Here is a 21,301-nt window from a genome sequence, read left to right as displayed (position 1 = left end):
TTCCAATGCAGTCTTAAATTATTTGTATCTCCAAGGGTTGGTTATACTTTCTGAGTATAAGTGTAAGCAAGGTTCTTTCCTCCCTTTCCTTACAGGACGCTGGTTAGCCAGAGTCAAAATGGGCTGACAAGTTTCGCAAAGGGCCACGGTGTGAAGGCAAAGCCTATACTGTCTGAGTAACTTTGGAAAAGAACAGTAAGGGTAGGAATGAGGATATCCCTTAAGTACTTTTTCCTATAAAGTCATAAGCTGAACAAGAACTTTCTCACTACAGCTCACATAGTATACGTTCATTATATTAGGATATTAAGGCCCTTTGATAGCACCCAAATATTATAGATTATTCTAAAGTTATATTATTTCCATTAACTTAAATTTATAATTTTTATTAAGTAGAGTGTGACGTATTTTGAGGTTGAAATCTGCAATTGGTATATATTGAAGAAAAAATATAATATATAGTTAAGTCAAAACAAAGAAACTACCAGCAACAATAATCAATTTGACCTATAATTTTAATCACATCATTGAGGGAATGCGCTTCTCTTATCTTTTGTGTAAATTAACGGGCTCTCTTTTTACTGAGATTCAATTTTCTTTGGGCCCTACTTAAACCTTGTTGCTGGATTATAACATAGGCAAGGGGAAAACATTTCTCTTAGTCCTGATCTGTATTTCAGAATCAAGAAATACTCTATTTCACCAGAGGAATCTTTACAAATACATTTACTCCAATATGAAAAATGCTGCTAAACCAATTTTTTTTTTACAGATCTTTAGCGGAAACATCAAGTACATATATTAGGGTTTGGAATCTATATCACAATCTTTTCTGTGGGTTCTACAGCATCCAGCATAATGTCTTAAGTACAGTGATTAGTCAATGAATGCTTATTGACTCGAATAAAATCTTAAAATTTCAATTATTTCCCCCATATAATACACATTAAAAAGAACACATTTTCTGTTATTTCTACATTTGTAAACCTAAAATGAGTAACTTCCCATTGACCAATGCTAGTAATGTAATAAGAATAAACATTAGGGTGGAGGGAACAATGTGTCAATATTTTTGGAAAAGAGCCTGGTTGTGTAGCATTTGTTAGTGAACACAAGTAAATCTGTATTCTAGGGGAAGAAAGAACAGAACTTTCATGTTAAATTAACCACTAGAGGGAACCACATGAATATAACAGATAATGACATTGCAAAGGAAAGCTAATTAAAAGATTTTTATTAGCATGTTAAAATTCAAAGAGAATCAATTTTACAGTTAAAACAAAATCTCAATTCATGTAGAATCCAACAAAGGTGCCTTAAAACAGCTAGTGTAGTAGGGGGAGGTGGCAGGAGAATATTTGAGCTGATTTTTAAAGACATTATCATGGCAGATCCCATACATGCATTACAAAACAATAAAAGCATTTTAAGGTGACATGGATTTCTTTTCTGAAAGAAAACAAACTCCTTCCAGAGAAGGTGGAAAGCTACCACTTTCATAAGCCTATATGAGAAAAGTTAATAAAAAATAGAAGACACACTACTACTAATCTCTATATAACTCAAGCTAAGCCTTATTTTTAAATTAAAAACATTTCCTTTTTGGGTCAATATGAAGCTTATGTTCCAGAATTCTTAATTCTTTAGACTATATAACTTAAAAATACAGTTGTAGGGGCCACAACAAGCCTGCTGGGATCCAGAGTGATTCAGACTGCTTTCATCTTGGTAAAGAACACTAATGATAAATGAAACCTGAATATAGGTTTCAAAAGCTGATCCTTCAAAAGTGTCATTGTCTCTTTTTCTTACCTACATACCTTTGCAACATTTCCCCCTAGTCATTTCTATGGTTCTTATACTTTCATTATCCGTCATGGCAACAAATGTCCTTTGCTCTCAATAAGACATCCTACTGAAAGTCAAGTGTTCAGTAGTGTTTCAAACCAGGTTACACCAGACCCACCTGGCTTTAGTCATCATTTAACTTAATTTACCACTTTTGACTCCACACTTTATTGATGCTCTAGGTCTAAGGACTATCTATCAATCTTGTTATTTTCTTCAGGGTTCCTGCTGCTACGAAAATGCGAAAGCAGTTGGGGAAAAATATTGTTTTCTCTTAAACGAAGACTCTGAAAGATTCTGTTCCTAGAATAAGTATGTGACTCTACAGTTTACTTCTACAATCACCAGAACATTTAGCACATGCTATTATGGCCAACAGTAGGGAAATGAAAGAAAAGTAGACAATGGCATTTCTTTTTTTTTTTAATAGTCTGTTAGCCTATTTATTAGGGTAGAAACTGTTGGCCAGCAAATATTTTACTCTATTTTCTCCATCTTTATTATTATTATTTTGGGGGATCAATATGGGAAAATAATTTAAGCAAGGCTTAAGAAGATGGAATGGTCTGATGAAGAGTAATTGAATTAGAAAACAAGTAAGTCTCTTTCAAATTCCAAACCCTTTTTAAAAACTACGTGGAAGCTTCTTGGGAAACACTAAAGTAGACCTTGCTGAGTATAGAGGAGTATTAGGAAAATGAAGAGGCAGAAGCCAGGCACTTCTGATTCCCAGAGAAATAGCAGTAGGAAACAATAATACTCATCCTGAGAGGAAGCTAAGGATTAGCAATATTTTATACAAAGCATGTGTCATTACGGTAAGTACTCAGTTAATGGTAGCACTTCTTTTCTGCTAGAACTTCTTAGCTTAAAAGTTTTGTTTTCACATTTAGATTTGTGTACAATATTTACTGACATTATTATTTTATTTTTTAGCCTATGTACAAGTAAATAGTTATAAAATATTTTCCTATGAGATATAACTACTAGGTGTGAGAGCAGAAATAAGTGTGAAGTCAGCATTATTATCCTGACTTGATAAATGAGGAAACTAAGTTAACCTGAAGTTAAGGGGATTATCCAGAATGTTCCATCTGGTGGTAGTTACTACTTCCAAACTCCTTTTAAAGATCTGTGATTTAAATACCATAAAATAGCTGCCACTCGGAGGAAATGGCATCTAGTGCACATTTTCGTATGGACAGTAGCAAAAGTTGCAATACAAGAAACTTCTAAGTAAGTAACTTTACCATGTCGGGCAGCATCGTCTTTTGACATGTTAGCTCGCAGGAGGAAATTATTCAAGCTGTTGAGGTAAGCTGGAAGGGAGTGATAGCCTTCTGGATCATACCACACCTGTTAAAATTCCGAAAGAAGGCAAGATCAGTATGGTGTTCAAATAAATCAGGCAGTCTTTACATCTTACAGCCTATATAATTTATATTTAAAGTAAGGGCACCAATTTCCCAGTAACTTATTTCATCTTGGCAGATTATGAACCATCCACCAGTGTTGACCACAGAACTCTAAGTTTCCAACCTAGAGATGGGCAGAGATTGGGAAAACAATTTTTTTTTCCCCTGCGTGAGAGCACCAAGTTACTAGTTATTCTAGCTAGACCTTCTCTAAAGGTAAAGCTTGAAATAAACAGAAGACATCATTATTATCTTCATTTCTGTGACTGGACTGTAGTGATTCTGGAACTAGAACTAGGGCATTCTGTCTCTCAGTAATAATGATAATAATAATAATAATTAAAAAGTAACTGGCATATAGGCCAGGCTGTAGAAAGAAATTAAATACAAATACAAGCATTGTGCCCTTAGCAACAAGATTGATAACCTTGAAATACCCCCACTAACTTTCTATTCCTAGTTGTAACACACAAGAAAGTGAGTTAGTTCATCTGCTATGTCAAAAGCAGGGGGATTTAAAATACTGGTATACCTCAATTCAAGAAAGCCAGTTGGTAATTCAAAATTACAAATCTGATTTAGAGAGAAATTATTTAATATTAGAACTCCCTTACTCTATGTGTGGAGAGAGGGAGAAAAGGAACAAAGCGGGGCTGGGGGTGGGGGTGGACATTCAAGTTCCTAGTACTACTATTTACTTTCTATATGACCTTATAAAACCCAGCTAAAATAGACTCAATAATATCTATCTCTTAGGGATGTTGTGAGGATGTGTAGGTAGTTTGTATAAAAGGTGATACTAGTTCTTGGTTTACAACAGTCACTAAATGAATATTATTTTCTTCACTTCCCCCAAGGTTGTATATATCTCTTACTACCAAATGAGAAATATGTGAAGAACAATTTAAAATTTAAAGACTACTTGTGATCATATGTGTAATCATATGTGTCTGATTCTGTGACTCTAGCTTGTTTCAAATTCAAAGCATAGGTACAATCTAGAAGAAAAAAAGTCAACAGGATTATTTATATCCACCAAATTCTAAGTTTCCATGTTCTTTAAAAAGCAAAGCTAAACACATATGACACATATACAAGGAAAAGTGCATAAAACATTAATGTATAGTTTAACAAAAAATTATAAAGGGAGTATACCCATCACTCAGGTTGAGAAACAAAAACTGCCAGCATCCAGAACATCTCCCTGACACTCTGTGTCCTTCCAAATCACAATGTGCTCTCTCTCTCCCCTAGACAATATGGTTGTTTTGCCTACTCTCTAAGTTTATGATAAATGCAATTATAGTTGTGTATTCCTTTTTGTTTTTTCTTTTGCTTACTAATAATGTTTGGAAGAGTTAGCCTGCTTGTTGTATGGAAATGAGTTCATTCATTTCCATGGCTGAAAGTTCTGTTAAATGAGTATATAACAATTTATTTATTTATTCTACTGTGTATGGACATTTGGGGTTGTTTTTTCGGCTAATATGAGAAATACTGCCACGCACATTTTTGTATATGTATCCAGGTACTTGTGTGTACACGTTTCCCTAGGATAAATACACAGGACTGGAACCACTGTATTATGGTGTATGCATTATTCCAAAGTGCTTTTCAAATCCACTGACCCATGTTTTGTTTTTACCTCATGAAAATGCTTGAACATTTCAAGTTCACATTCTCATTTGTATGACATCCCAAAAGAAAGATCACAATTTACCTTGGCAAGTGTTCTATTAGCAGGAACTGTTGTTATATCAAAACGAAGGTCTTTAGTCAAAGGCAGCCCAAAACTCCAACCTCCATATCTATACAGGAAAATTATTTTAATGGAGAAAATATTCATAAATAGATCTAAAATGTTTAACTAAGAGCTCATTTTTTTTCCTTCCATCAGGAACACATTTACAGTATGAAATAAATACTGTCTGAAAAATGTTTTACAGTTTTATCGATTTCTTTTATCATATTTTAGTCTAAAGCATACATTATAGCTAGAAGTTCATGGACTCTTAAAAATAAAAAGTGGATTAAAAAAATTCAAATAGTAATTTTAAGGATAGATTAGTTTAAATATCCACCAAATTAAGACTGGGTTAAATAAATAATGGTGTAGTTACACTAAAATAATTTTCTTGCAACTGTTATCCTAAATGTGATGCTATACAGCTATATTTTTGACATGGAAAGAACACTATAGCACATTCTTCACTTCTTTTAAGAAGTAGGTTTTGGAATGGTTTATTTATAATAAACCTCTTTTTGTTGAAAATATTTACATGCATATTCATGTGTACTTACAAACTTTCCCCCGCAGCTTTATTAAGACATAACTGACAAATAAAAAGTGTATATACTTAAGGCATACAAATGCTTTGATATATGTACACCTTGTGAAATCATCCCCACAATCAAGCTAATTAACACATCCATATCTCACATAGTTACCATTTTCTTATATGTATGTGTTGAGAATTCTTCAGGTCTACCCTCTTAACAAATTTCAAGTAACAATACAGTATTCTTAACTATAGTCACATTGCTGGACTTAGACCTCCAGAACGTATTCACCTTGTATTACTGAAACTTTGTACCCCTTGACCAACATCTCCCCGTTTTGCCCTTCCCCCCAGACCCTAGAACCCACAACTCTACTCTCTGCTTCTATGAATCTGACTATTTTGGATTTCATATATAAGTGAAACCATGCTATGTTTGTCTAGTATTTCACTTGGCATAGTGTCTTCCAGGTCCATCCATGTCACTTCAAATGTAAGCCTGCCACGCTTATATCTATGGCAAATGTTCAGGTGGCTTAGGAACATGCCTGTGGCTTTGCTATACAAAAAGACATTTTATTCACATGCAGATATCATACTCCAAGTTTTGAGATATTCATATTGGAACTAAGGACAACTGTCACCAAAAGCCACACCTTAAAATTCTGCAAGTTGGCACAATCTAGTCAACAACTTCACTTTCACTTCGAGAAAAAAATATGTACACATTTAACAATACATTTTTGAGGCCTAAAACAATGCTTTTCAATGTGCTCAAATAAATCTTAATTTAGAGTCATTAAATTAATTTACTTAAATTTTAATATGTAAGGCTGTTTAGATAAAACAGAATTTACCCATATAAATAATCAATAGAAACTTGCATTTATTGTTCACAAATTCAAAAGACAGTTACTATTAAAATTAGAAAGCATGATATTCTAAATTAAACATGTTATAAACAGAGTATTTTTACCTTTTTTGTATAAACTTATTGGCAGTTGATATAAGATAGTTTTCCAAGTGGTGGTCAGTGAGGTTATAAATTACTTGGGAAGAATAAGTTCTTCTATGAGGTGGAGAATAGTTAAATTTAGGACATTCCTGAAAAACAAGGTTAAAAAAAGTTCTCTTTGGACAATGCTGTACAAATTAAATAGACAATGTCAAGGAGCTTCAGTCTTATGATTTGTCTATTAGTGCAACTGGTAGAGTGTGATAAGAGTGTCCTCTGCCTCTAAAGAGCTTTGAAAAGGAAGACATCTTGCCTATGCCAAAAAATCAGAACAAACATTTATTATTTATACAGAGAATATACATGTGTTTAGGACTTGCTTAAAGCCAAAAAAGAACACAAGTTAACTAATGTTCAATATTTCTTGCACTGTACTGACAAGCTTGATATGTTTGGAGAATAACATTCAACGTTAAGATGACTCAAAATTCCCTCAATAATTCACAGGGAAGAGAAAAATGTTTGCCCCAAATTGAAAAGATAACATTAACAGACATAAGTTCTCAGGGATGAACAGCAGTGGATAAAAAGCTTGTGTTATATTAGTTTTAAGGTACCAACCTAGGTGTCAGAACCCAATTTTTCTCATATCCAAATCCAATCTTTATATATATATGTCTTATATATATGTATATAGGTGTCACTTATACATATACAAGTTGCAAAGACAGTACAGAGAGTCCCTGCATGCCTTTCACCCAGTTTCCCCCACTGTTAGCATCTTACATTACCATCATACATTTGTCAAAATTAAGTGTCTTGGTACATTACTATTAACTAATCTCAGAGCTTAGTTTAAACCACTTATTTATGTGTTCATAGCTTTCTGCACTTCCTGACTATTAACTTTTCATTGAAGTGTCCCATGCCTCACTGCCATGAACTTTAGTTTGGGAAAAGCCTAGCACTCTGCCAGTTTTTCCTTCCATCTTTCACATGGTGTTCCAGAGCCTGAGGCTAGCACCACATGCATATCAAGAGCATAATGTTGTAGGTTGCTCTAAAAAATGAAGGCTGAATTTCACCTTGCATCAAGTTGTATCAACTTGAAGATCACATTCTATAATGCCACTGGTTTCATAAACAGAGATATCCTTATGTATGCAACTTAACTTTTAGCTGTAACTTTTTATTGACTTATACATACAGAAAAGCACACATATTATAAAGATACTGCTTGATGAATTTTGACAAACTGAACACACCCTTGAACCAGCAACTGGATCAGAAAACAGAACAATGCTATTACCCCAGAAGCCCCCTCATCACGCTTCCTTCCAATCCTACCACTCCCAAAGTAACCAGCACAGAAGAGTTTTTCCCGTTTCTGTATTTTATATAAATGGAATTGTATCATATGTACTCTCTCATATTTGGCTTTTTTCACTCATCATTTGTTTCTGAGAATATTATGTGTGTAGTGTAGATCATTCTCATCTTGCTGTATATAGAATTTCATTGTGGAAATCGATTACATTTGATTTATCTACTCTACGGTTGCTGGGAATTTGGGTGGCTATTACAAATGGTATTGCTATGAATATTCCAGTATATATCTCTTGATGAATTTATTCACATTTCTGATGGGTATATAACAGGAGTGGAATTGCTGAGTCCATAGGGTATGTATAACTTCAGCATTAGTAGACACTGTCAATTCTTTTAAAAGCTGTTTATACAAATCTGGATTCCCATCAATGGAATATAAGGTTGAAAAAATTTTAATCTACTGGGTTTTTTTAATTAATAAAATTTATCTAGATTCCAATTTTAAATACTAAGTTAGTAGACTTTTACTGTGAACTAAAGAAAATACATGAAGGATTTCAGAAATTAGCTAGGTTAGGTGAGGGATTAGAAAATGCTTTGAGTACTGGGTAAGAATAATATTTATATATGCAAGGATTTCAAAAAAAGCTTGCTTGGTCCCAGCTTTTATTGTTAGTAACCGTCTTACGTGAGACCAGAAAAATAGGCTGCATTTACTGAAAACATCTTTATTTTAAAATAGTGTACCAAGACAGTTTAGGACGTAATCATATGTCACTTCGAAGAAAATATTGCTAGATTCCTCCCCTATTGGGAGGTAAGTTGACAACATAGTGACTCTCAGAAACTAATAGTTACCTCTTTTTATCAACAATCTTTAATTTCCCCAGTGAATTTGTTTTCCTTAAAGTTTATTGAATTGATAGGCCTAGAAAACTAAGTTGTGTATTTATAGAATATAGACAGGGTGTTGGTTGGAGAATCTTTAATGTTTCTTTCAGGACATGGATTTTTCTTGCATCCTGGAGGTGCTGCTTGGAGAGATACAGAGTTCTGTTCTGGACTCACACATTACTAACTTCCCAGATGACCACTATAGTAGCAGTCTCACTGTGTTTTCAAATATGACAGTTATGTGAAACACAGAGCTTTCTGGTTACGACTGAACTAAGACCAAAAACTCATTTTCTGTCAGTTTCCACAAAGACTGTCATAGAATTACCTACCTCAGGAAGTTTGTCCTGAGATGGATTTTAAAAGTGACCTGAAGTTCAGTGTTTTTCAGCTGCCCAGGTTGACATCGCTGAGCTACTAGCCTCCATACAATGAAATTATACCAACTCTTTGGTAATCTAGATAGATCTTTCAAGCTTTGATATTTATTCCTTTCTTTTTTCTACTTCACTGAAAGTGAATTCCATCTTACCTGGATATTTTCTGAGCAGGAGCAAACACCAAAATTAGTGATAGGTTCTCCACTGCTGTTCCATTTTCCCAGACTGTCTTTCTTTAAACACCATCTGCAAGTAAAAATGATATTGATGTGAGGTATGTGTACATTCACATGTTTATGTATGAGCACATAAGTGAGTATTTGGTATTAAATTCAGGTGTATAGGCCTAAGTTCAGTTTACTGATTTTTCATAACTTGAATATACATGGCACTACCATTTCCAAGTGATTTGACATTTTATGGGAGATTGAGGGAGAGCACTTAAAGATTAAACAGTGAAGAGACCAAAGCTCATTGAATTGTCTTAATGTGGCAGGATGGAACTTTTTGGACCCCTTTATTTTCTTTATTATTTTTTTGTGTATGTGGTACACGGGCCTCTCACTGCTGTGGCCTCTCTTGTTGCAGAGCACAGGCTCCGGACACACAGGCTCAGCGGCCATGGCCTCACGGGCCCAGCCGCTCCGCGGCACATGGGATCTTCCCGGACCGGGGCACAAACCCACGTCCCCTGCATTGGCAGGCGGACTCTCAACCACTGCGCCACCAGGGAAGCCCTGGACCCCTTTATTTTCTTTGCTCTTTTCATCCTCTCTTCTGAAGGGAAGGGGATACTTTAGCAAAATAATGCACGGATGTCAGGTTTCCATGTGTCATGTACTATCCTGGAAGTTTCAATAAGCAACACTATGTAGTGCAAAAGCACGGGGATTGAGCTCGGAAGATGTGGGTCTCAGCTTTAGCTACACAACCTACTTTCTAGATTTCTTTAGACAAGTACCTTAGTCCACACGAGCCTCAGTTTCTTCATCTTAAAAATGAGATTAATAATTCACAGGGTGGTTGTGACTGTTTAATGAAAACATGTACACAAACGAACCTTACAAGTTATAAAGCACCTCTTTATTATTACAGTACAGCATAACCATGGAATGAACTAAAGGAGATAGATAAAATCTGTTAAAGATAGAGTTCAATGAGGGTGCTGACCTCCTCCAGCCAAATCACACACACTCACTTAACCACACTCCCCCACATACATACACACACGCATACACATGCACACACACAACTGGAATGTTGGGAAAAAAAAAACAAAACGAGAACCACTTACGGATCACTGATATTCAAACACATGTTGTCAATTCCAGGGAAGCTCCACATTGCTGAGACCAGTTCTTCTGTGCTTGGGTGAGAATTTCTGTAATATTAAAGGATAGAAACAAATTCATGATTCTTCCACTAGTCTCCCATATGAAACTCATGCTCATAAATAATTTGAAGAAATGAAATATGCTGTCTATAGGACTGCTCTCTTAAAAATCTAAGAAAGACTCAGACTCAGAAAAAAAAATGGTCACCAAAAAAATAAGCACATGTCTCTATTTGGCTGCCTTATTATTTGTCACATGCATTTAGTGATCACCTACTGTATATATAACATTATATTATACAGGATTCTGATGCTGCTATTCAATATTCAAAAAGCTATTGGCTATATATTACAACAGATTGGGAAGCCATACCTAACCTGGCTTTCCTGATTAAAGTCTCATAATTAAAAATAAAGATGTACTATAACTTTATTTTTAGACAAACACAAAAATTCTTAAAACGTTGTTTGTTGGTGACAGAAGTATCACGCTGCAATAAATCAAACTGTGTATTCCTTTGGCAGGATCAGGTACTGTGGCTACTAAGTTCTTTATTCTTTAGCACTACATGGCATTCACAGGCACAATGTACCTCTGGAGGTATTTGGAGATGTTGTTTTAGTTAAAGGGAAGAAACTTACACATAGAAGGCTGTCTGTTCAGAGGTACCGTAAAGAGATGGGGAGATCTGGATCTCCGGATAGCTGTTGCTGGAACTTCTTAGCGTGCCAAGGCCCATGGCAGTGGTTACAAAGATGATGGGGAGAATAACCTGAGCTATGAAACCTTTCCAGTTCCTGCGGGTGTGGTGGAACCTCTGAATGAGTATAGCCATTACTTTCTTCAGTAACAGTCCAAAACCATCCAATCTCTCTCCTCTGGTCAGCATTTTGTCTGATTAAAAAATAAAAATAAAAAGATTTAATATGGTTCTGGGAAATCCTGCTAAATCCAGAACTAAAGTAACTTCAGAACCTATAGATGAATGGTATAATGTGGCACGGTAGGAAAAGCTTATATTTTAAAGATTTGCATTTGAAGTTCAGCTCTTCATTGATCAGCTTTGGGCCCGAGCCTCTCCATCTCATACAGCTTCTGTAAAAGTGCTTTGAAAATTATAAATTACTATACACAAAATATTCTTTGTCATATACATAGTACTTTTACATGTCAGAGTGAGATATCTAGAATTTTATAAATGAATATTGTTCCCAATCTCTTAAAGTCTCAATGCAGAATCAGTATTATTACTAATTACTAATATTCAAGAGGTAGCTTCTGTCAAGAGACTGAATTCAAATAAAATAAACAGAAACCAAAACAACAGCCTAGTCTAACTCATTCCTATTGTGGGTAACTTAGGGATGGTAAGTGTAATTGGCTCTCATTGTAATGTGAGGTCCAATGAAGTCACCTTAAACATAGGAAAAGGAAAATGCTCTCCTCCAAAGTATAATTCTCGTTCAAATACTTATTCATTACTTTCCTTTTAGAAATCTAGACTTATTATATGGCGTTTCAAAACTCTATTTTTACCACATGAGTCACAAAAAAGGACTCATTGGAAAAAAATGTCTACCCTCTTTCCCCCCAAACCCACCCCACACTGCCCTGAAATGCTCTTCAGGTGCTGAGAAGATATCCCATGGCTTCTGAGAGTGAGAGCAGCTGTGGAGGCCATAAACTGTTGCTTCCTCAACAGTGCTCATACAACTAATAATTTCAGCAGCCCCTCTAAAAATAGTTTCAAATATAACATTCCCTCCGAAGGCCTGCCACCAAGCGCTCCTTTACATGTGATGAGATGACAGTATTTGTCAACTCTGTGGATATTTTTAATTCTCCATCACAAATTATGCAGCACAAAAATCATGATCTTCATTTAGCTGATAAGGAAAAATACAAAGCTGCTTAATTTAAAATGAATTCCAATTAAATAGAGTGAACAAGTTTAAATGCAAATTCATATCTCTGCAAAGGGGAATTGTAGAAGGAGCTGAATATTTTAAATTAATTAGTATGCTTTTCTGTTTCTTGAGAAATTACATGTCGATGACTTACAGGTATATCAAATGGAGCAAATGTGCTTTCTAAAAGATAATGTCAATGAGGGGAACATTCTGACTGAAGAATAGTTTCAAATTATGAGACAAATGCAGAGGCAAATACATAACATTTACTTCCTGAAGCAGATGACCACTCTCTAATCAAAGTCTTCCATTCCATAGTCTCGACAATTATATTCCCAAAAGATGATACCTGAGGAATCTAGCAGAGGACAAATGAGACTCCCAAGTTCCAGAATTACACAAACATTAGAGATTATCTTTTCTGAGTTTTAGAGCCAAGCAAATGTTTAATCAAAAGTTGTATTCCTAGAGATTTTTCCCAATTTAAGCAAACTGTTGAAATGACTACTCCATCGTTTATACTTGATTTTACTATATGCTTCCTTAAGTAAATAGTGTTTCCAAAGGCATAAATAAACTGTCAGAAAGATAATAAGACAGGATAAAAGTTATTTTCAAAAGAGCCCAAACCCTCAAAGTCATGTCAAGAAACATGATTTTCCAAACATATCTTGTGTGAAGAATTGGGGGGAAACCTATTATTATAGATTCTTAACCATCAAGTTCAACTTCACCAATTCAGAGACCCTCTCCCAAAAGCATCTTCTCAGAGCCTGAATTTTCTCAGCATATGAAACACTCAGAGGTGGGGGAAGGTTAGACATGTTTTCCAATGAGGTCCCATAAAGAGGGATGACTCTTTTTTACAAAACCCTTTTTTTAATGACTATGACCACCACTTGAACATGTGTAATAGCAGTGAGTGAGCTACCTTACAAGGTAACTTGGCTCAATGTTGGACACCACCAATTACAAGAAGGATTTTAACTTGTTGAACACAACTCTGGAGTTGTAGTAAGTCACATCCTGAAAACGACTTCTGGTGGCTAGAAGGAATACTAATCACCACCCGAACAAGGAAGTTCTTTCACATTCTTCAAAATGTTTTTGAAACAGAGAATTCAATTTGGTTTAATAAATATTTTGTATATAAAAAAGAAAGCTTATATTTCTTTAGTCTTTTTAAATTTAGAAAGAAAATTTAAAGTTGAGTTTAAAAAAATAAAAATCCGTCCTGTGATTTTTCTCCCTTAGGTCATTTATTGGAATTAAGCAAAATGTGCACATTAGATTTACTATACCATCTCTGTCTGTGAAATTGCTGCTGCTCATAGATAAATCATCAGGAGTTGAGATGCCACTGGTACTGGAATTTCCAATATTCTTTTGTGTTAAGTGCTCAAGACTCATATCATTATTTTTCTGTGACCCTTTAGTCAAGTTCAGAAAGACCTAGAAAGAGAAGCCAGAACACTTCATTAGTGTAAAACACGCATGTGTTTTCTAGTTTCTTTTTTTTTTAACATCTTTATTGGAGTATAATTCCTTTACAATGGTGTGTTAGTTTCTGCTTTATAACAAAGTGAATCAGTTATACATATACATATGTTCCCATATCTCTTCCCTCTTGCATCTCCCTCCCACCATCCCTATCCCACCCCTCTATGTGGTCACAAAGCACTGAGCTGATCTCCCTGTGCTATGTGGCTGCTTCCCACTAGCTATCTATTTTACATTTGGTAGTGTATATATGTCCATGCCACTCTCTCACTTTGTCCCAGCTTCCCCTTCCCCTTCCCCGTGTCCTCAAGTCCATTCTCTACATCTGCGTCTTTATTCCTGTCCTGCCCCTAGGTTCTTCATGACCATTTTTTTTTTTTCTTTTAAGATTCCAGGGCTTCCCTGGTGGCGCAGTGGTTGAGAGTCTGCCTGCCGATGCAGGGGACACGAGTTCGTGCCCCGGTCCGGGAAGATACCACGTGCTGCGGAGCGGCTGGGCCCGTGAGCCATGGCCACTGAGCCTGCGCGTCCAGAGCCTGTGCTCCGCAACGGGAGAGGCCACAACAGTGAGAGGCCCACGTACCACAAAAAAAAAAAAAAAAAAAAAAAGATTCCATATATATGTGTTAGCCTACAGTATTTGTTTTTCTCTTTCTGACTTACTTCACTCTGTATAACAGACTCTAGGTCCACCCACCTCACTACAAATAACTCAATTTTGTTTCTTATGGCTGAGTAATATCCCATTGTATGTATGCGCCACATCTTTATCCATTCATCTGTCGATGGACATTTAGGTTGCTTCCATGTCCTGCCTATTGTAAATAGAGCTGCAGTGAACATTGTGGTACATGACTCTTTTTAAATTATGGTTTTCTCAGCGTATATGCCCAGTAGTGGGTTGGCTGGGTCATATGGTAGTTCTATTTTTAGGTTTTTTTTAATATAAATTTATTGATTTATTTATTGGCTGTGTTTGGTCTTCCTTGCTGTGCACGGGCTTTCTCTAGTTGCAGCGAGCAGGGGCTATTCTTCGTTGTGGTGCGTGGGCTTCTCATTGCGGTGACCTCCCCTGTTGCAGAGCACGGGCTCTAGGCATGCAGGCTTCAGTAACTGCGGCATGTGGGCTCAGTAGTTGTGGCTCACGGGCTTTAAAGCGCAGGTTCTGTAGTTGTGGCGCACAGGCCCCGTTGCTCCGCGCATGTGGGGATCTTCCCGGACCAGGGCTCGAACCCGTGTCCCCTGCATCGGCAGGCGAGTTCTTAACCACTGCGCCACCAGGGAAGCCTTATTTTTAGTTTTTTAAGAAACCTCCATACTGTTCTCCATAGTGGCTATATCAATTTACATTCCCACCAACAGTGCAAAAGGCTTCCCTTTTCTCCACACCATCTCCAGCATTTACTGTTTGTAGATTGTTTGATGGTGGCCTGTTTTCTAGTTTCTAAGCCCAATTTTGATTTTAAATTTTTACCATATTTATTGAGACAAATAAGTATGACTTTAAGTGAACTTTTTTTCACGGGCCTCTCACTGTTGTGGCCTCTCCCGTTGCGGAGCACAGGCTCCAGACGCGCAGGCCCAGCGGCCATGGCTCATGGGCCCAGCCACTCCATGGCATGTGGGATCTTCCCGGACCGGGGCACGAACCTGCATCCCCTGCATCGGCAGGCAGACTCTCAACCACTGCGCCACCAGGGAAGCCCCTAAGTGAACATTTTTGAGAGTGACTTTAAGTGAACATATTTGTATGTAAAAGATATGTGTTCTCTAAGTGAAGCAACATGTTTGTTCTCAGAAGTCAGTCGTACATAACAATGGTATTGAGATAATTTTAAGATTTTCTGATTTTGTAAAATGTTTTTTTTTTAATTTTAAAATTTTTTTGTAATCAAAAGCATCTTTATTTTTGGTTCCCTTCTTGAAATGTTTATTTATTTATTTATGTTAAAAAATTATTTATTTATTTTTGGCTGCATTGGGTCTTCGTTGCTGCATGTGGCTTTCTCTAGTTGTGGGGAGTGGGGGCTACTCTTGGTTGCGGTGCGGGGGCTTCTCATCGCGGTGGCTTCTCTTGTTGTGGAGCACGGGCTCTAGGCGCGCGGGCTTCAGTAGTTGTGGCCTGTGGGCTCTAGAGCGCAGGCTCAGTAGTTGTGGTGCATGGGCTTAGTTGCTCTGTGGCATGTGGGATCTTCCCGGACCAGGGCTCAAACCTGTGTCCCCTGCATTGGCAGGCGGATTCTTAACCACTGCACCACCAGGCAAGCCCTGAAATGTTTACTTTTAAATATTTCTTTTCTTTCTTAAAAGAACTGTTCACATTTATTCTAAAGGAACAGCAAGTTAACCAGTTTTAAGCAAAAAGGAAATGTCCAGGTGTACCTCTTCCATGGTGGTATCTGAAATGCCATAGCACCCGATGTTGACGTCACTCAGACCATTGTCCAGTGCTCTCAGGAGTGAAAGATAGGCCCCTGACACTTTGGTGCTAAACGGAGGAAGCACATAGACAAGCTCTCCCCCGATGTCCTCCTTGAGGTAGGCTTCAGGGAGATGTGACTGGATCACTGCTGTCACGGGTGTCGTGTCACATACTGTACTTGCATTTACATTTGGACTCTAGAGACGAAAAGAGAAGTTAAAAACTCCCTTGTCTTTACACTGCAGTGCCCAAGGGCCCCAATCAGAGGGTGGCAAGTTCTTTTAGGCCAGTTCAGACCTATACCAGATAACACATCACTCCTCTTGTGGCTTCCTGTCCCACTTGGGATCCCTACACTTGCCTATAAGTCACTTTCTGTTGGCTTCCCTCTCCCACCTCACCCTGTCCCTTCTCCAACCTCCTTGCCCACCATCCTCTTTTCCCTCTTATGTATGTGCTCCACCCTAATGACAACAGACTCTTTTTGTTGTCCGATGCTTCAGGCTCAGACATGCTTCTTCCTCAGGGCCTTTGCAATTGTTCCTTTGCCCCAGATAGTGACATGGCTCACTCTCTGCCTGGCCTCAGCTCTTGGCTCAACTGTCACCTTCTCAGAGACCCCTTCTCTTACTACCCTACTTAAAATGGCACCACCCAGCATTCCCCATGCCCCTTCCTCTGCTTTCTTCTACCCATAGCATTTATCACCTGCTAATATTCTAAATAATATATTTATCAATTTTACCACCTGAATTCCCCACACTCCATCAGAATATAAACTCCATGAGGGCAGAGATCTTAATATCATCAGTTCACTGCTGTATCCCCAGCACCTAGAACAGTGTCTTGGGCACATATTAAGACATCGTATGCCCCTAATACATAAGTTTTTGAATGAATTAATGAATATAACAATGAACTACATTTTTATATTTTGGAAGTCACATCCGGATGATCAGATATAAAATAAAAGATAGTAGTCAAAGCCTTTCTAATAGCATATACATCTGGCACAGTATTGATACCTATGCTATTTCAGGTGGTACAGGGAGCCTTAGTAAGCATTTTTGTTCTTCAAAGATGTGAAAGCACCACTGGCCTGTCTGAATTAATCTCCACATTGCCATTCAAGGAATACTGATCAGAAAGTGAATACATGACTGCATATTCTCTTCATTTGTTTTGTATAGGGCGGAAAATCTAATTTTTAGCCTTATAGGCTGAAATGCTAGGGAAACTAACAGGCTGATCCTCCATCAGTAACCTCAGTACAGACCTTTCTTTCATCTAGCACATTGGTTCTCAGTGTGCAATCCCAGACCAGTAGCAGCAGCATCACATGGGCTGATGTGGACCTTGGCAGAAATGCAGTAAATTCTGGAGCCTCATACCAGATCTACTGAATCAGAGACTCTTGGGGGTGGAGCCAGAAATTTGGGTTTAACAAAAGACCTTCAGTGGTTCTGATACTCGCTCAGTTTGAGAAACATGAACCTAACATTAATTTTAGCAATGAATAAAGTTGGACAGATTCTGCTTCTGTTTCATACAAAACTTAATTTATGGTCTCATAATGAGGTATGTTTTCTCTCCTACAAACCTTTTTCTTGGTGAGTGTGAGGTGATACCCGTCCCCAAAGGCTTCCTTGAGATAAAATGGTGACCCGCAGCAGCGCAGCCCACCCTCCTCCAGGAAGGCGATGCGGTCACTCAGCACTTCAGCCTCGTCCAAGTGGTGTGTCGACAGAATGATTGTTCTGTCTTGAAAGTACAGAGGAGAACAACCAAGAATGAAAAGTGAAGCTGCAGTCCCCAGGATGTACTGAGCTAGCACAAGTAAATCCTGTGATTTATGAGGAGGAGAGTCACGTTTTATGGGCTAACTGAAAAACTGATCCGAATGAGCTTTCAAAATGAGAAATGCGGACGGGGTATTCCTAAATGTTTTTCTTATAAATTGGCAGCAAATACACATCGGTTATGCTGTAAGGCTGAGTGTCCACACTCTGCAGTGGGGGCAACTCTTCCTAATCCCTTAGTCTGTCCCCTTGGCTTCACTTCCATTCTCTTTCTTTCTGTCACTTCCATTCTCTCTCTCTCTCTCCCTCCCTCCCTCCCTTCACTATGAAAAAGCAGTAATTTTAAAGACTTTTTGAATATTCTTCTCTGATTAATCCACTCCACTCTGATTGCTCCTTTGCTTCACATCCTGTTAGCACTTATTTAGTCTGTTTTCAGTTTATTTTCATTTGTGTATGTTTGGTATCTCTAATTAGATTCTAAGCTCCTCTAGGCAGAATTTGGAACTTCTATTGGATTTGCATGCTCTCAAAAGGGCCAGTTAAGTGCTCAATTCACAGCGGACACTACATAGATATTAACTAATTGATCCAGAAATTTAGCTGGGAGAAGAGAAGAGCACACCTTAGATCTTTAATGGAGATTATAAACAGAAAAGGCTTTAACTCCTTTGCGTGCATCCCAGAGGGCAAAATTATGACTGTTGCTTGGCGAAGTTATAAGAAGATACTTATACCAGTTTTGTTCTTGGATATAACATCCCATATACTTCGGCGAGAGCATGGGTCAACTCCAGTGGATGGTTCATCTAAAATTACCACCCTTGATCCTCCAATAAGAGCTATGGATATGGATAACTTCCTCTTCATTCCTCCTGACAATGTTCCAACTCTCTTATGACGATGGCTATATAGCCCAGTATCTTTTAAAGTCCTTAAAAAAAATGACGTATAGTGGTTATTTTTTTACAGACAGAAAATGTGAACAATGGAAAAATACGAAAAGCACCCTAAATGAGAGGTATTCACTAAGCAACTATTATGTGCTCAGCAAGGTAAACTACTGAAGTTTTCTGTTACTTATCATCTAGCTGGTATAAAACTAATACTCAGAAAAACAACATAAGGAATATATGGCTCATTATTTTACTCATTCGTTTGACAAATATTTATAGAGTACCTGCCTGTTTTCTGCCAGACTGTGTTTTAGGTGCTGTGGAAAAGCACTGAGCCAATAATGTTCCTAACCCATAAGGAGATTATGTTCTGTATGTGTGTGTATCAGGAGAAATGCTGGGGAAATTCAGTAGATAAACATATTCCCAAGTAAGTTTATAATATGCTATTTCGTGATAAGTGTGATTAAAAAAAATACAGGGTATATGAGATGAGTGCCTGGGATATGCTGTTTTAGGCATCTATTTTACACATGGTGGTCCCCTCAGAGAAACTGACATTTGAGCAGAGACCAGTAAGGTGGAGGAGTAAGTCAAAGGGCTGCCTGGGGAAGGCTGCTCTAAGTAGAGGGAACATGGGAAGCCCTGAGGCTGGAGCAGGCCTAGCATAACTAAGTGTGCACCTGGGTGAGCGTGCCTAGAGCAGAGTGAATGGGGAAAAAGCAGAAGGAAATAAAATCAAAAGGATTGGAGGCAGGTCAGGAAGTGCCTCATAGGCCTTGATAAGAACATTCCTGAGTTTCACACTGAGTGTGGTAAGAAGCCATTAGAGGGTTTTGACAGAGGAGTGACCTGGTCTGATCTTCAGTTTAAAAAGGTCACCTTGTCTGCTCTTTGAATAGACTGTACAAGGGAAAGTAGAAGCTGGGAGTCCAGTTAAGACCAGTATGGTAGGGACTTCCCTAGTGGTCCAGTGGTAAAGAATCCGCCTTCCAATGCAGGGGATGCAGGTTCGATCCTGGGTCGGGCAACTAAGAGCTCACATACCGCAGGGCAACTAAGCCCATGTGCCACAACTACTGAGCTTGCGTGCCTCAACGAGAGAGCCTGCATGCCACAAACTACAGAGCCCACATGCCCTGGAGCCCACGTGCCACAACTAGAGAGAGAAAACCTACACACCACAACTAGAGAGAAGCCCGTGTGCCACAACTAAGACCCGAGGCAGCCAAGAAAAAAAAAAAGACCAGTATGGTAGCCACGGAGATTAGAAACAGAGGATTGGGGGTAATATGGGAGTCAGAGATGAAGACAGTTAAACAATTCCAGTATAATAACTGGCCAGTGAGGATAATGCCCTTAAATGTATACAATACTAGAAAAGTAGAAAAACTAAAAACAATTGTTTCCTGAGAAACTGTCTCCTACTGGTATTATTACTATAGCTTGACCTCTTTTTGAGAGGCTTTACCCACGCATGTTCTCATTGCTGTCATATCTGACCTTTTTACTTCCTCGTGCAGCTGCTTTTTAGTCCAGTGAGGAGCTTTGATGGAGCCGTATAAGAGGAGGTGCTCCTTGGTAGTGAGGTAACTGAACAGGACATCATGTTGCATGCAGACCCCCAGGTTCTTCCTCACAGTGTCAAGATCTGTTTTGATATCTTTTCCATAAACCAAGATGGTACCTGCTGAGGCCTCAAACAGCCCAGTCAACAGGGAGCTGGGAATGAAGAAACCATAAATTAGGTGTGAACCAAAACTCTGAGTTAGATTTTAGGACTAAATGTATCTCAGTTGTTAGCAAAAAATGTTACAGTGTATCTTCCCAGGTCAGGTCAAGCTATGAAGTAAAATGGGATTAATTGGGAATAAAAATTAAAATTACTTTTACGCCTCTAATAATTTAGAGTGTGATAGAAACACTATGTGATGATGGTGATGATGATAGTGGTGGGGTGATGGTGGTAGTAATGACAGAAATGGTTGCACTTTTTAACTGCAAATGCACTTCCTCCTTGAGCAAACTCCTGCACTTCCCTGGCATCAGGTAGTACCCATATGCAATTAAGCCTCAAATTTCTGTTTTCCACATGAACTTTGGTCATCTTCAGTCCCTTACTCTACCCTGTGACAAGAATATTCTCACCTACAAACTTCTCACCATATTTCAGATGGTCAGTAAACTGGGGAGTTATTTAATATCCATCTTCTCCACTAAAATGTAAGCTCCATGAGGTCAGGGAAAGGACTTGTTATCTCACCACCCTCCGTACCTAACTAGTGTCTTGCACATAATAGATCTTAAATGACTATTGCGGATTAAATAGGGAATCAATAT

General features: G+C 37.9%; 1 protein-coding gene across 2 annotated transcripts in view; it reads right to left on the bottom strand.

Moving 5' to 3' along the window:
• ABCA12 (ATP binding cassette subfamily A member 12) overlaps positions 1–21,301 on the bottom strand; it is a gene marked incomplete at its 5' end in the record, with an annotated part of 180,642 nt that overhangs the window by 23,937 nt on the left and 135,404 nt on the right. For both annotated transcript variants that reach the window (XM_082630169.1, XM_082630170.1), the window contains 11 exons: positions 3,099–3,204; positions 4,984–5,071; positions 6,519–6,646; positions 9,253–9,346; positions 10,395–10,481; positions 11,076–11,328; positions 13,646–13,796; positions 16,227–16,463; positions 17,867–18,027; positions 18,803–18,999; positions 20,465–20,683. In XM_082630169.1, coding sequence (XP_082486295.1) covers positions 3,099–3,204; positions 4,984–5,071; positions 6,519–6,646; positions 9,253–9,346; positions 10,395–10,481; positions 11,076–11,328; positions 13,646–13,796; positions 16,227–16,463; positions 17,867–18,027; positions 18,803–18,999; positions 20,465–20,683 — 1,721 coding nt within the window. The remainder of the gene's footprint in view (positions 1–3,098; positions 3,205–4,983; positions 5,072–6,518; positions 6,647–9,252; positions 9,347–10,394; positions 10,482–11,075; positions 11,329–13,645; positions 13,797–16,226; positions 16,464–17,866; positions 18,028–18,802; positions 19,000–20,464; positions 20,684–21,301) is intronic.

The sequence above is a fragment of the Mesoplodon mirus genome, assembly GCF_964341445.2.
Source record: "Mesoplodon mirus genome assembly, chromosome: 8".
NCBI lineage: Eukaryota > Metazoa > Chordata > Mammalia > Artiodactyla > Ziphiidae > Mesoplodon > Mesoplodon mirus.
This window is presented reverse-complemented; position numbering and strand designations above follow the sequence as displayed.